At 39.7% G+C, this 16,220-nt stretch overlaps 1 protein-coding gene across 5 annotated transcripts in view; it reads right to left on the bottom strand.

The window, feature by feature from the left end:
- CACNB4 (calcium voltage-gated channel auxiliary subunit beta 4) overlaps window positions 1–16,220 on the bottom strand; it is a 287,994-nt gene that overhangs the window by 18,379 nt on the left and 253,395 nt on the right. For all 5 annotated transcript variants that reach the window (XM_003921977.4, XM_003921978.4, XM_003921979.4 and 2 more), the window contains 3 exons: window positions 12,814–12,923; window positions 6,593–6,744; window positions 4,807–4,902 (listed from right to left, as the gene is read on the bottom strand). In XM_003921977.4, the coding sequence (XP_003922026.1) occupies window positions 4,807–4,902; window positions 6,593–6,744; window positions 12,814–12,923 (358 nt within the window). The remainder of the gene's footprint in view (window positions 1–4,806; window positions 4,903–6,592; window positions 6,745–12,813; window positions 12,924–16,220) is intronic.

Genomic DNA, 16,220 nt, shown 5'->3' with positions numbered 1-16,220 from the left:
GAGGCAGGAGAATTGCCTGAACCCAGGAGGCGGAGGTTGCGGTGAGCCGAGATCGCGCCATTGCACTCCAGCCTGGGTAACGAGCGAAACTCTGTCTCAGAAAAAAAAAAAAAAAAGAAAGAAAGAAAGAAAAAAGAAAAAAGTGAGATGGGTTTGCAGGTCCTATTCCCATAGGCCTCCTTTCATCGGCATCCCAGCTTTTCTTCTGTGAATCCCAAATGGGCAACGAGAGGAAAGTTCTTTCTCTTTCAAAGTAGAACTATCCAGCAGCCCATTTTCCCTGCTCATCTTACTGTCTATGACAGTTTTAAATGGTCACAAATGCCTTGACACTGCCTACATGGAGATGGAGAGTTATATTACCTCTCCTTGAATTTAGGCAGCCTCTGACCTTTTTTTTTTTTTTTTTAAGAGACAATATCTTACTCTGTTGGGTGGCATGCAGTGGCATAATCCTGGCTCACTACAGCTCCAAACCCCTGGGTTCAAGCAATTCTCCTACCTCAGCCTACCAAATAGCTAGGACTACGCCCAGCTTTTTTTTTTTTTTTTTGAGACAGAGTTTTGCTCTTATTGCCTAGGCTGGAGTGCAATGACACAATCTTGGTTCACCACAACCTCCGCCTCCCGGGTTCAAATGATTCTCCTGCCTCAGCCTCCTGAGCCTGAGTAGCTGGGATTACAGGCATGTGCCATGACGCCTAGCTAATTTTGTATTTTTAGTAGAGACGGGGTTTCTCCATGTTGGTCAGGCTGGTCTCAAACTCCCGACCTCAGGTGATCTGCCCATCTCGGCCTTCCAAAGTGCTGGGATTACAGGCATGAGCCACCGCAGCCAGCCACACCCAGCTAATTTTAAAAAATGTCTTTTTAGAGACAGGGTCTCGGTATGTCTCCCAGGTTGAAGGGCAGTGGCACAATCATAGCTCAGTGCAGCCTTGAACTCCTGGGCTCAAGTGATCCTCCTGCTTCAAGCTCTTGAGTAGCTGGGACTACAGGTACTTTCCACTGCACCCAACTCTTTGTGACTATTTTGATAAGCAGAATGCTGTGAAAATGACGAGGTCTGATATCTATGCCCAGGCCTTAAGAGATTGAAATGTTTGCTCTTGGAGCCTGGGGGCTGCCATGTAAGAAGCCTGTATCCAAAAAGAGCTGGCTGAGCCCAACCTTCAGCCATTCCTGCAAAGGGACCAGGTCAGCCACCTGTTGAATACCACAAGCGGCCATTGTTTGAAGTCACTATGTTTTGGGGGTTATTTTATTGCAAAGTAATGGATAACCATAGCTTGGTCCTAGAACAAGATGGCAACTTCAGTTTGCTGGCTAAATCAGGCCTGCCTCATGCTTCTACGAAGTTTGATTGGAATACAGCTATACCCATTTGTTCACACACTGTCTGTTTGCTTTCCTGCTACAAAAGCAGAGATGAGTAGTTTTGCAAAGGAGTCTATATAGCCAACAAAGCCTAAGATATCACTATCTGGCCCTTTACTTACTTGAAAAGGTTACTTATCTCTCACCTAGAAAAATCCTTATCCATGAAACCCATACTTTTCTTTCCAGGAGAATATATAACTGACCTGTTGCCATTCATTATCTAAAGTCTTGCTAGACTAGGAGAAGGAGATCTTAAGCTGACTTTGGCCCAGGCATAAAACCTTTGAAAAGCTAGTTCTCTTGGTCTCAGTTCCCTCATTTGTAAAATGAGGAGACTGGACTAAGTCAGTCTTTCCCTAGACATGTTTCACTGGACCCGTTGGATGATCAATGGAAAAGCAGATCTACAGTCACAATTTTACGGGAGGTTCTACATACTATTTGTCCTATTGGAGATGTAAAATACACATTAGTGTATTCAGGATTCTGTAGTAAAGAAATCAAACTAGATTTGTTCACCTAAGTGTTTTCTCAAACACTTTTGGTATCAGAATTATTTCCTCATAACACTTATTGATATCACATGGGACCCATATTGTAAATAATATATTCTAGGAAATAGTATGTTGGGTAATCTTTAAAGTCCCTTTTTGCTTCATTTGTCTCTGGATCTAGGATTAATTCTTCTAGCTACAGAGTTAACTTTTTTTTTTTTTTTGAGACAGAGTCTCGCTCTAACACCCACACTGGAGTGCAGTGGCGCAGTCTTGGCTCACTGCAACCTCTGCCTCCTGGGTTCAAGTGATTCTCCTGCCTCAGCCTCCCGAGTAGCTGGGACTACAGGTGCAAGCCACCACGCCCAGCTAATTTTTGTATTTTTAGTAGAGACAAGATTTCACCATGTTGGCCAGGATGCTGTCAATCTCTTGATCTTGTGATCCACCTGCCTTCGCCTCCCAAAGTGCTGGGATCACAGGCGTGAGCCACCGCGCCCAGCCTGAGTTAACTTTCTTCAGTGCTCTTATAGACTTCTCTTTCCAAAAACTGTTGCCTTTCATTTCTTAGCAATGTGATACTTTGCTGATGTAATTTGCTGACTTTTCAGACTGGAGATAACTGTGGCCAATTAAGTAAGTTGCAAATTAAAATGACATGGTGATCACCAATCTTTGGATGACAATTATAATTATGGTCTTGAAATAAAGCAGGGGCAAATGCAGATACATTTTAAGATTATTACTGGGTTTTATAATCCAAAGATTTCTTCACACATGCCAAAATAGAAGATACAATTCCTTCTCAGCATTAATACTGTCTGTGCGATATCAATTAAACATGTTTAATAAAGTAAACTGTTTAGAAAATGGTAAGTACAAGGTAAGCTTACCTATGTAGACTGCCTGTTTAAAATTCCAGGTTATCTTACCAATGATATAAAAAGAGAAAGTGTTTATCCTACTGAGTTAATGATAGGCCAAGGCTGTCTTTCCAGTCATGGAGCTGCTTGAAATCTCTGACCTGGGCACAAGTCCTAAGGCTCATGATATTACTTGCTTTTACAGATACACATATCTTTTCTTGGTTCTAGCTATTTCAGATGTAACAAACCATATTATATGTACAACTACTCTCAGCAGCTAAAATCCCTCAAATTTAATAGGACACAAGAATTTTCTCTAGTAATTATTAGAATAAATGTTAATAAACTTATTTTCATAAAAATAAAATTTCTCCAATAAATCTCTTAGACTTCTAATTCCGTCTGCTTCCCAGAAGACCAAACTGATATAACTACCCTTATAAGATTGTACTAAAAACTGGAAATAATAACATAGTTCCTAGCTTTCGATAGCTAGACAACAAAGATTATCTTCCTTCAACTATGTAACTAGGGTCAGGGCTGGGCAATACATTCTTCTGTATCTGATCAGTGCTTTAATTATACATTTCACTGTGTAACTGGGCTTCATTATCAGGCAGCGTGAAGTTAAACTTCTTAACAGAGCACTGCATACTCCAAGCTATCCAAATTATCTTCAGGGTAGGTAATCAGGTACGTGTGTGTGAGGGTGGATGGAATTAGGGGGTAGGAAATTGTCTTTGGAGCCAGACAGATCTAGAATAGATTGAATCCTAATTTGCTATGTCACCTTAGGGAGATTATTTAATCTCTGTTTTCAGTTGCCTAAACTATAAAATAGGCCTATCTTACTAGGTAACTGTGAAGATTAGAGGTAGTCTATGTAAAGTATCTAGCACACTGGTCCATTGTAATCATCTAATGAAAGGATGCATTATATTCTTATCATTTGAATATTCATTCATTCACTCATTCAACAAATATATATTATGGGTCTACTATGATAGGGAACTGACATACAACAGTGAGCCAGAGAGGCACAGGTTCTTATAGAGTCTACCAGACCAGACGTGGCATCACGCAAAATGTATCCAGTAATTATAATAAGAAAACTTAGATGATGCTTCTTATGTGCCTGGCACTGTTCTATCAGCTTTACCACATATTCACTCACTCAATCCTTACACCAATCCCATGAGATAGGTACTTGCCCAAGATTACGTAACTCATTAGTGTGGATTCAAAACCCAAATACCTGGCTCCAGAGTCTGTGCTTTAACTGGTTATGCTGTGTTGCCTCTCTAAACACTTGAATCAGATTTTATGCTTCCATAGAGTTTAAACCATCCTACACAAGTATATAAAACAATCTAGTGAATCCATTGAGTAAGAAGGACAGTTATTTCCTTTACAGAAACATAGGCATAGAAATAGTAAGTCAGCGGAAAAAGAGGTGAGACTGACTGGCCACTGGGGACCCAGTGCCGCGTGATAGCATTTCCCTCTCCCAGCCCAGCCCGCCACTGCTCACCTTCCAACCCAGCAGCTGTTTTCTGGCAATGGCATTAGAAAAAGAGTTGCTGTAATTTCATTTTTCATCTCGCTCAGCCCTGACTCTTTCATCTACTCTAACCACAGGGCCTCTCTAGTTCCAATCAATTCTTGACCTTCAGTGTCATCGTCTTTTATGCCTGCTAGAATTTTCTTGCAGAAAAGTTAAAAGAAGATCAAATTGGTATGTTTTCTTTTGTTATTTTCTTAAGCATGCCCACATGACTGGAGGCTGGATGCTAAGTGGTTTGCTGCATGTTTGCAAAGCAAACAAGGTAGCAGTGAGGAGAGCAGACCCCCGGCACTAAGTTCATTTCTTATTATAAGGCAAATACCATCCATATCTGGTTGCCTGAGTACAAGTAACATAACAGCAACAGTTTGTTCCAGGAAATCCTTCAGATGACAACATACCATCATCACCATCATTTTAGAATGAAAACAACAACATGAAAAAAAAAAAATCCTGTTCTAACCAGTCAAGGATGATTAAGACAAAAAATGATCATACTTACTGGGGGGCATTGTGCAAGTTTATCGGCTGCCACCAGTTGAACATTCAAGTGTTTACTTTGTGACTTTCCTCTAGATTTAATCAACCGCTGTAAAACCTGATAGAAGAAGACATAAACCTGAGGTATTGTAGATGAGTTGAAAGAAAAATCAAATAAACCAGGATCTTTTTAATGGTCTGTTTGGCCCTGAGTATTATTAGAGAGGAAATACAGTGTGAGAAATCATATAGTTAAACCTGTGATGATGTCATCTGCTTACATTTGCTTTCAGTTACCATGGATTTGATAAGTTCATCCTAATCTAACAGGTCTCAGTAGGAGCCCGAGTTTTCACCCTAGATTTTCCTCAGAGATTTCAAAGAGAGCCCTGCAACAATGGAGGGAATGGACTATACCAGGTTGTTTATGTTAAGTAATATTTAAAAATTACTCAGTTGAATAATGTTTCAGCTCACTCTCTCCACGTCAGATAAATGTCAGAGTCATTTACATGTTTGTTATTTTTGTCACTGATTATTAATGAGACATTTCAGTTTAATTTTAAATTAATCAGACTATTCCGTGATTGGAGATCCAGACAAAACAGTTGTATTGGTATACTGCTACATGTAAACCAGTGATATAGCTATGTCTTTTGGCTACTGCTGTAACTGCATTTGGCTATAGACTGCCATCTCCCTTGGCCCTTCCCCTGCAAACAGTGCTAATCTATGAGCTCTATAATACCCCAGAACCCCTGTTCTTACACTTAAGGACACCATCATGTCATGGGCAGTGGGAAGGGCTGACCACTTCTACACTGCAGTGAAGTGCTTGAATCCCAGAAGCACTTTTGATTCATTCTACCGATTCTCAAATGACCCTGTGTGCTCAGGATTCCCAAGTCTACTGCACCAAAGCAGTGTCTGCAGAGATAGATAGAAGGCTAGGATCTCAGAAAATCTGGAGGAGTGTACAGCTTCTTTAGACATTCTCCACCCATAAGAGGAGACTGTCATGTTGGTTGGCAGTTGAATTTGTATTTAGGAACCAAAGTACAATAGGAGGCACAGACAAGAAACTGATTATTAAGATAGTACTTCCCAAGGGTATCCATTTCACATTAAGTTTTTTAACAATATCCTTTTTTAAAAATGAAAGAACACCCAAATCAAAAGAAACCAATGTGGGGCTATTTCACTTTTATTTTTACCTCCCACAATGGCATCAAGATACACAGTAAATTTCCCATTGTGTTTATCATGGAATAACTATATTCTTTAAATGTCAGTGTCTATAATGTTTCCATAACAGATGTTTAAACAGTGATACTCTATTTTATATATGATCAACAGAGATGCCTTTTTTGATCAATATAAATGTACTGTCTCAACTGGGTACAGAGTCTGGGTGATACAGGAATCAATATTCAAGAAATTTACCAATATAGAATTCATAATCTGTGATAAGCCAGAATCTACTTTTCCACATCTGCCTTAATGTTTTGTTTCTATTATACACTTGCATAACTGTCTGGTTGGGATCCATAATAGTAGCTTTTAGAAGAAAAAGAACTATTACAGTCTTTGCTTTCTGAAAATTCATAGAATCTGTACACTGTGGAAAGATTTTAAATATACTTATTAATAATCAGCAAGACATTCTCCTTGTCCACTAACCAAAATCCACAGAGCAAAGCACATTTTTAAAAGATGCACTTCTAACCCTTAAGACAGAAAGGAGCTTTCAAAGTCAAGAATGATAAATATATATATATATATATAAAAGACAGAAAGGAGCTAATCACCTTTGGAGATGAGACTTTTACATGAACAATAATCGGTGCTAAGGAAGTCTTTATAAGTTGTGCTGGGTGATTGATGGTGTCTGCATCAAGAACAACCAGTTGCAAAGATCTTGCCAACTCAAAGATTCTTTCAATTTCACTTTGTACTTCCGCTAAAAGGAAAAATAATAAATAGATCCTGGTTATTGTTATGAATTAGTTCTTACATAAAAAAGATATAGTATATTTTCAGATATATTGGTCTACATTACAAAACAAAACATTTAAAATTTTTGTAGTCCTGTCTAATTTAAGATCTTTTCTAAATATAGATGGAGATGGGTTGAGTTTTGCATACAACCAGTTGGTAGAAAAGTCTGAGATGGCTCTCATGGTTTGCTTCTTCTATTCAACATAATATTTAGCTATTTATATACCTATGATGATTCTTTTATGTTGTTTTTGATTGTTTCTTTGTCCTAAAGAACTTCAATGTTAGCCATAGAAGCTGAAACCACATTTAGAAAACAATTGAAATACACGTGCAAAGCAATATCACATGGAAAGCAAATTACAATGAAATATTTCTATCAACAAAGTATATACTAATACTTTGTGAGTACGTTTAAAACAAAAACAAAAACAAAACAAAAAACCTGCAACTCATCTGTTTTGACTGATATGCACATTTTTGTACTACTGGTTGATTGTTCTGAGTCTACCCTTAAAACTAATCATGTTACTAAGACTGGTTAGATTTAAGTATGAGAGCCAAGTCACTTGTTCTAAGGCATAATTAGCTTGAGTATTAAAAAAAAGTGAGGCCAACTATATTAAAACACTGCAATACATCTAGATGCAAATCTATCTGGCTGGCTGTAATAGGCAAATGACCCAAAACTGTGCACGAGTCTAGTCAAACGAAAAATCTACTTATTTTCAAATGTCTGAAGCAATCCAGTTTTTTTTTTTTTTTTTGAGACGGAGTTTCGCTCTTGTTACCCGGGCTGGAGTGCAATGGCACGATCTCGGCTCACCGCAACCTCCGCCTCCTGGGTTCAGGCAATTCTCCTGTCTCAGCCTCCTGAGCAGCTGGGATTACAGGCACGCACAACCATGCCCAGCTAATTTTTTGTATTTTTTTAGTAGAGACGGAGTTTCACCTTGTTGACCAGGATGGTCTTGATCTCTTGACCTCGTGATCCATCCGCCTTGGCCTCCCAAAGTGCTGGGATTACAGGCTTGAGCCACCGCGCCCGGCCAGTTTGTTTTGTTTTGTTTTGTTTTGTTTTTGAGACGGAGTTTCACTCTTGTTACCCAGGCTGGAGTGCAATGGCGCGATCCCGGCTCACCGCAACCTCCGCCTCCTGGGTTCAGGCAATTCTCCTGCCTCAGCCTCCTGAGTAGCTGGGATTACAGGCACGCACCACCATGCCCAGCTAATTTTTTTTGTATTTTTAGTAGAGACGGGGTTTCACCATGTTGACCAGGGTGGTCTTGATCTCTTGACCTTGTGATCCACCCGCCTCGGCCTCCCAAAGTGCTGGGATTACAGGCTTGAGCCACCGCGCCCGGCTTGTTTTGTTTTTTTAAAGGAAAACAGATAAGCAAAATAGGACATGGCTTTCTGAAATATAAAAAAGTTTATATATATATATTATAAATTACCTGATTTATTGGATCATGCCCAAAGTCAGAATTATACTATTTGATGTCCAGATAATTTTGTTTTTGTTTTTGAGACGGAGTTTTATTCTGTTGCTCAGGCTGGAGTGCAGTGGCATGATCTTGGCTCATTGTAACCTCCACCTCCCAGGTTCAAGCAATTCTTGTGCCTCAGCCTCCCACATAACTGGGATTACAGGCATGCGCCACCATGCCTGGCTAATTTTTGTATTATTAGTAGAGGTGGGGTTTCACCATGTTGGCCAGGCTGGTCTTGAACTCCCGAACTCCTGATCTCCAGTGATCCACCCACCTTGGCATCCCAAAGTGCTAGGACCACAGACATGAGCCACTGTGCCCAGCTGATTTTGTTTTTTATTTTTTGGCTATAGGCGTGACCAAACAATGCTGTAATCTGGCCCAAAGTACATAGAGTAGACAAACCTATCTAATTTAAATTATTATTATTATTAATTTTTAGGGGCAGAGTCTAATTCTGTGGCCCATGCTGGAGTACAGTGATTCAATCATGGCTCACTATAGCCTCAACTTTCTGGGTACAATTGATCCTCCCACCTCAGCTTCCTGAGTAGCTGGGACTACAGGGGCACATCACTGTGCCTGACTAAATTTTTTAATTTTTTTGTAGAGACAGGGTCTTAGTATGTTTCCCAGGCTGGTCTTGAACTCCGAAGTCCAAGGAATCCTTCTGCCTTGGCCTCCTGACGTGTCAGCATCACAGGTGTGAGTCACTGTGCCCAGTCTTAAATTATCCTAATGATGGCCTAGGGAAAAGGTAATGTTGCTCTAAATATCCCCACTGAAAAGTGTTTGTGATCTGCTTTGCTTATTTAGTGTAAATTCAAGTTCACATTGCCCACCAGAAAATTCTCCCTTCCTTAACCAAAAGGATTGACAGGGTGCACAGGGTCATGTATACTCAAGACTATCACGAAACTCTATTTTCTCGTGTTTTGCATGATTGCATAAAATTCTTATTTCCCATAGAATCATTGAAGTTTCAGGCATATCAGTATTAAAAAGAATGAATTTATGCTCTGGTTTATCTTCATAACAAATAAGTCTTTCGCCTTTTACTAAAAAGATGAATTTGAAGAGTCAATATATCTATCACTTTCCATGTTATCTAATACCAACAGCCTGAAAGACTTCACATTGCTTGGAAAGGTGACTAGCTTTCAAAATATCAGTGAAAATAAAATGGGCTTATTTTGCCAAATTCTTCTGAAATCATATTCCACGTTTGTTAGTAATAGCATATTTGTCCCATTTTTTCCTCACATGTCAGAAACATTTTTAAAAGAAATGTTTCTTCAGAAGGAAGTTTGGAAAGTAAAGTCAAATTTTACTGCAGTAAATTTCAGTCTCAGGATGTTGGGGTATGTTCTCCATTTGCTCTTTTCATTAAATTGTCACTGGCTTATGGGAGCTTCTGGCCAGGACTGTATGTGAGCAAGCCTATGTTTGCTTAAGCTTCAAATATGAGTCTAGTATTTTTGGAAGCAGCAAAAAGACATTGACATAAACTGGACTGCCTGGTACAAATGGCCCTCAAGGCACTCTGAGTTTCTGTGTAAATAATTCAGAAATACCTGGGCCCTATTTGCTGTGCACTAGCAATGAGGTTAAGTGTGGTTTCTGCCAGGAGCAGAGGGCAGTCACACCTACTGCTTAACCAACACAAAACTCTGAAGCAAGGGGCAGTTGGGCAGAAGAAGAGAGGTGCTCGGGCAGAGTAAGCCAGAAGGGATGCTGCAGAAGGCCACATTAAATACTGGGGTGAGCCCCACATTTGGGTAATATGTATACAGAATGTATACATATTACATAAAATGTAATAAATACATTTTATGTGTAAGGCATATTTATCTACATAGCTCATTTTTTTTTTTTTAAAGAAAAAGATCTCAGCCAAACCAAAGAATCTTGGCTACCCAAACTGATCCTCAGAGGGGTTCCAATGAAAGTTTCCTCATAATCGTATTCTAGTCAAATGAAACCCTGGGGAGTTACAGACTATGAGGCTGGAGGACCTCGATGAACACTTCTATAGACTGACCATGACTGATCTGGGCCCATCTCTCTGCAGGATCTCTGTCACAAATGATTTTCCTTATATCCAAACCTGTTCCTATTTCTCCTATGCTTCAAACACTTCAATGGCTCCCCAGGGCCAAAAGCAACATTTTCCAAAGTGAGTACTCTAGAACAGTAATCTCATAAGACATCCAATGAGAAGAAGGTGGTTTTGTGCAAGGGATGTATTGCATATTATAATAGCTTCTCTTTAGAATTTCAAACATGCATTACCCTTCATATCTTCAAGGCTCTAAGAAGTCCTGCAGAGAAGAAACCTGTAAGTTTAATTCATCATTTCCAAATTTATTTGACAATGGAAAACATTCTGAATGTAACAACTCTTACTATGTTGTAAAATTAACATTGCATGGGATCTATTTTGGAGGTCTCTTCAGCAAGGCACATTAGAATCCTAACATGTCGGCCTCAGTCTCTTTCAGTCTCTTCTGTTCCTCTCAAATCACACCCCCAACTTCTCTGTTCTAAGCATGCTATACACAAATCTACTTGTTTCTCAACAACACATTTTTGTTTACAAGTCGATGCCTTTGTACATTGTTGCCTGCCTTGAAGAACTGGCTCAAATATAACTTCTGAGAGGTCTTCTCACACGTGTCTTACCCCCTACTCTTCTTTATACCCCTAGCTCTTTGTTCGTAATTCTACTGTCACAGAGTATTCTAAGTTTCTGTCCCTTCTGTCTCTTTGCCCATGGGTAAGATACTGTGTGTGGGTTATGTCTGTATTTTCTAAGTCTAGCATAATGCATGGCACAGAACAAGTGTTTAATAAACATTTGATGAGATATTCTACAAATGTACATTAACAAGCACACAAATGGATCATACCATGATTATAATATTAATAGATTGCCATGAAATTAACTCCAATGGTTGTGGGTATATGACTTTACAGAGTAAAGGTAAGAACTATGAGCTGAGATAGATTTTGTTTCTGTTTACACTAACTCGTCCCACCCACCCCACTGACTCTGACAGTAGGGGACTAGAGTAAGGAATGACTTCAGTGAATACCCGTGAAGTCCTTGGCAAGTGTCAATGGTTAAAGGAGTCAGACAACCTGGCTCAAGCTTTTAAGTATCTTTTAGCCTCTCATTATATATTAGAAGAAGGAATAGTTAAAAGCCAAAGACACTATGAGGAGTTCCAAAAAGGGTAAAGACAGGAGAGCAGAGAATGGATGCTTGCTTGAGAAATCTTCAATCTAACTTAATGTCCTTGTCACCCATGATATTTGACTTTAGTCATTACCTAATAGGATTCACCATCCACACTGCCACGATCAAAATACTGTGCCTTTAAGCATGTTTCCCTCTGCATGTGGGAGGCTCTGAATACAAGACTAAAGAAGGAACCACTAATCGCTGGGATCTTCCCCTCGCAAGCACTGACCACTATTCCATTTGGTATGTTCAGTATTCTTTCACAAAGCAACCATCCAACAAACATTTATTAGCGATTATCATATGTCAATCCCATGTCAGGAATACACAGATGATACTTGGTACCATCTTTACAAATTGCACAATCTTTGGCTCAAGGTCAGCAGGTTCTTAATGTGATGTTAGGGCGTGCACTCTATCTTGGAAATCTTTATTTTATTTTGTTTTCTATCATCTACAGAGCTAATTTTAACAGTTTAAAAAATGTAAGGCATGGAAGAGCCCTATCTGTCCTTCCTAGTCAAAACAAGTTGCCCTCAGAATGTGAATGTAAAGAGAATTCTAGAAGTCATGAGTGAACTACACCACCCTTGGCAATCAGGGAGACCATGAACAGGCTTTCAAGATGAACGATGTGATTCGCTAGCACTAGGACTCACTTCTGTGGGTGGTGATGCCATCTTCCACAGCCCTGCTCACCTATGGCTTGATGGAGGTACTCACTTACAGCCTTTTTTTTTCCTCCATCATGGGAATTTTAGGATGCTTTCTGACTGGTACCCCAGGAAAGACATGTTTAAAGTCTCTGTATGTTACTAATGGTAATTGCCATTTCCTCTTAAAATGTCATTCTGTATGCTAACAGCCAGCAGCGGAAGCAAGACCAAGAACACCACTATCTAGCTTTTCTAAAGATCTCAGAAGGCTGTACACCTCATTTCCTTTCATGTCAGATATAACTCAGGTATGACAAATATCATTAGCCTCATTGAGAAGCCGAGCGAAGCAGAGATGAATAGTTTCACGTGGTTAGGCAGGAAAAGACTAGGAGAGCTTGTTGAGGTGTCTTCCTACCAGACTACTAATTAGCTAATTGACTAAAGCTGAGAGACAGCAGGCTCTGGCTACTGCAAGACTCTGCTGTCTTCTTGCCCATAGCTAGCGTTCTCTTCAGGTACTCAGTGCTCCCCCATTTAGAATGGGGAACAAATTGGAAAAGACATTCACAAATGCACCATGTGTCAGCCAGGTCTGTAAGCACAGGTTGAAGAAGTACCACATTTGAACATCTTACCTAAGCTGGACCGGGTGTTCGAACGTTCAATTATTGCTCTCTTGCTGGGATTATTTAGGACAGACCTCTTAGCAAGAGAAATGTCAGCTGTCACTCTTGTTATTGATATCCTATGAATAGGAACACAGAACAGAACAAGCCAGTAAAAATGTTATGAGGCTCTCCAAGTGATTTATAACCACAGTACTTAATAACCAATTTACATACTATAGAAGAACCACAGTTTAATAAACATTGACCACAAGTATTTTAAACAGGCTCTGGCTAGTATCAGAATGCAAGCAGAGCAGAATGGAGGAAGGTTTAAGCTATTTCACAGACAAAAAACCTACTCCAATAAAAATGTTCTTACTCCATTATGGCCTGCCTTGCTGAATTCCCTTTATAATACACACCATACCGGGAAGGAATCAAAAAATATAAATAAACCATGCTCTTTCTGGGAAGCAGCTATAAAACCTGCCACAATTCATACATAGTTGATTTGCTCCTGAATAAGACCTTCAGGAACTACAAATGCTTTGCCTTGGCATTTCAATGATGCAGTTCAAAGCTGAGAAACCCTCTTCATTTTTGATTAATAAAGACAATTAACTAGTCGGTGGCTAAGTTGCATTCCTTTATAAAACACACGTGATTCTCCACAGGCCCAAAGGGATGCTTCATTTGTAAAAATGGGAAAAAACTTGTTTTAGCTTTTTCTGCAGGCATAGGATTCTTCAGCATATTTGCATATGACTTTGAATGCATACGGCGGGCACGGCGGGCAGTCATAAGGCACCTTAGTTGAGAACAATTTGAGTATTGTGCCAGAATTTGCTAAGTTAGAAAGTATCCTGTGGTCATGCAAGAGAAGAATAAAGTAGGGCCAGGCACGGTGGCTCACGCCTGTAATCCCAGCACTTTGGGAAGCCAAGGTGGGTGGATCATTTGAGGTCAGAAATTTGAGACTAGCCTGGCCAACAAAGCAAAACTCCATCTCTACTAAAATACAAAAATTAGCCAGGTGTGGTGGTGCATGCCTGTAGTCCCAGCTACTTGGGAGGCTGAGGTGGGAAGGTCATTTGAGCCCGGGGAACAGAGGGTGCAGTGAGCCAAGATCACACCACTGAACTCCAGCCTGGGAAACAGAGTGAGACCCTGTCTCAAAAAAAAAAAAAAAAAAAAAAAAAAAAAAAAAAAAAAAAAGAGAATAAAGCAAAGACGTTGCAAATAAATGCAGAGGAGGATCTATTTGCAAATGATTTAACAAATGAGAACATCTGGAACTTAGAATTTAAAGACTATTTTAAACTGAGATTGCTCAACTTCCATTTATCTACCAGTAGAATTCAAAGTTTGCCTCTTTAGGCCAGTTACTGTCACCATCGGCCTTTCTCCATCATTATCTTCACAGCTTGGTAGAGTTTCCAGAAAGGAGACAAGGAAGATAGCACCCCTCCCTTTTATACGCAGTACACCCATTCTTTTCTGGTTTCAAACCCTTTGGGGATTGAGGTAGGAAAGAGGGTAGAGTTATTAACAATTACTGAGTCGTATGTCATCTCACACCTGTCTGGGGACAACACTGCCAGCACTGTCAGGAGACTTTACCCAACTTCCTGGGGAGCATTTAAAATAGTCCTTTCCTCAGATAGTTGGAAATCATTCTTTACAACAATAGTCTGTGCAAAAGTTCTAGTGCCATTTTGAAGCAAAGCACTGCTTGCCTGGGTCATTACGTTTATAAGCTATAGGTTGTCAGAAAGTTTTCAATTGTTACATTTTTAGAATGTTAGACTCTAATAATTATTTGATGCATATTCCAATTGTCTCCCGGAAAACCAAGGGAGTTTGCAGATCTCAGGGACTGTTCTGAGGACTAACGGGAGGTTCACTGGGTTCCAGCTTCACTATCCCCAGTGCCAGGAAAACACATCTGCATTTCTGTTTCCTGCATTGGGGCTTTATATATGATTTCACTAAAAAAAAAAAAAAAACTGTTCAACTGCTAAAAGACACTGGAAAACAAAAAACTTTTTGATTTTATGAAAAAGGAAACTGAAACACAGACAGAAAGTTGCATGTGGTTAGCCGCAGCTCAGGTCTAAACCAGCCCCTGGGCATCAGGCCAGTGCCGAGTCACCTGACTCCACCATTTTCTTACAGTTCAGTGTTCTACAAGCCCAAATCTCCAGATATGAGTCAAATGGTCAAGCACAGATGCACAGTCAGTCTTGGCCTTGCTCTGAGATGGTGAGGATTTAAATCAAGTTGAGGTAGGGTAAACCCATATCTGACTTTCCATTACCAATTGGCCACTGTGGCTTTCAGGCACAACGTCTCATAGGCAGCTCCTTTGCTTTCCAGAATAAGGTTTGTGTGGTTTTAATATTTTATTTTATTTTATTTTATTTATTTTTTGAGCTCTGTTACCCAGGCTGGAGTGCAGTGGTACAAACTTAGCTCACTGCAACCTCCACCTCCCAGGTTCAAGCAATCCTTCTGCCTCAGCCTCCCAAGTAGCTGGGATTACAAGCATGTGCCACTACACCCAGCTAATTTTTGTATGTTTACTAGAGACGGGGTTTCACCATGTTGGCCAGGCTGGTCTCAAACTCCTGACCTCAGGTGATCTACCTGCCTCAGCCTCCCAATGTGCTGGAATTATAGGTGTGAGCCACCATGCCCAGGAATGTGTGTTTATTTTGTGTTTTGGGGTTCCTGGTTTACTTGCTTTAAGAATGTAGCTGCTGGGTAGAAACATACAGTCATGTTTTACAGCAATCCAAATATATGACGAGAGACAAGTGGATAGGTTTAGGGACAGAACTGAACTTTCTAGACTAATGATTTTTTGAAAGCCCAACAACCCAGAAAGTCGATTTCTATTCTGCTTAAATGACAATCAGATTTTCTAGTTTGATACAAACAAGAGATTCTTGGTTCTTCAAATGTGTAGGGATTATCATCAGACACTCATTTATTTTTTTCTGAGTTATAAAAGTACTTTTACAAAGCTATTTTCAAACACGACCAAAGTTAGAAAACACTCAGAAAAAAACTGCTTCATATGTTCCAAAAATAGAAAAAGATGCAAACACTAAAGGAGTACTTTTTCTCATTTTACTTGCTAATACAAGTCAGTTTGCTAATACAAGTTATTTATTAATAAAAATACACATGCATCAATCAGGGCTCAGAAGAAGACAGACACAACCCTAGAAAACCTTCACTATGACAAAGTAGGAGTTCCTCTTTTCTATGCAAAGATGCTTACTATTATCAAAATCAGACACCAAACCCAAAATTCTTTTTTGTAAAAGGCTCTCCAGAAAAGCAATCACATTCACAACTGAATGCTATCCAGCTTATATGCTTTTTTCTTTTAACTTAGAGGGGTATCCTTTCTACTTCTTTCCTTGCTA

Source organism: Saimiri boliviensis, chromosome 5 (assembly GCF_048565385.1).
Source record: "Saimiri boliviensis isolate mSaiBol1 chromosome 5, mSaiBol1.pri, whole genome shotgun sequence".
Lineage (NCBI taxonomy): Eukaryota > Metazoa > Chordata > Mammalia > Primates > Cebidae > Saimiri > Saimiri boliviensis.
The sequence above is the reverse complement of the archived record's forward strand: the minus strand, read 5'-3'. Positions and strand labels throughout refer to the sequence as shown.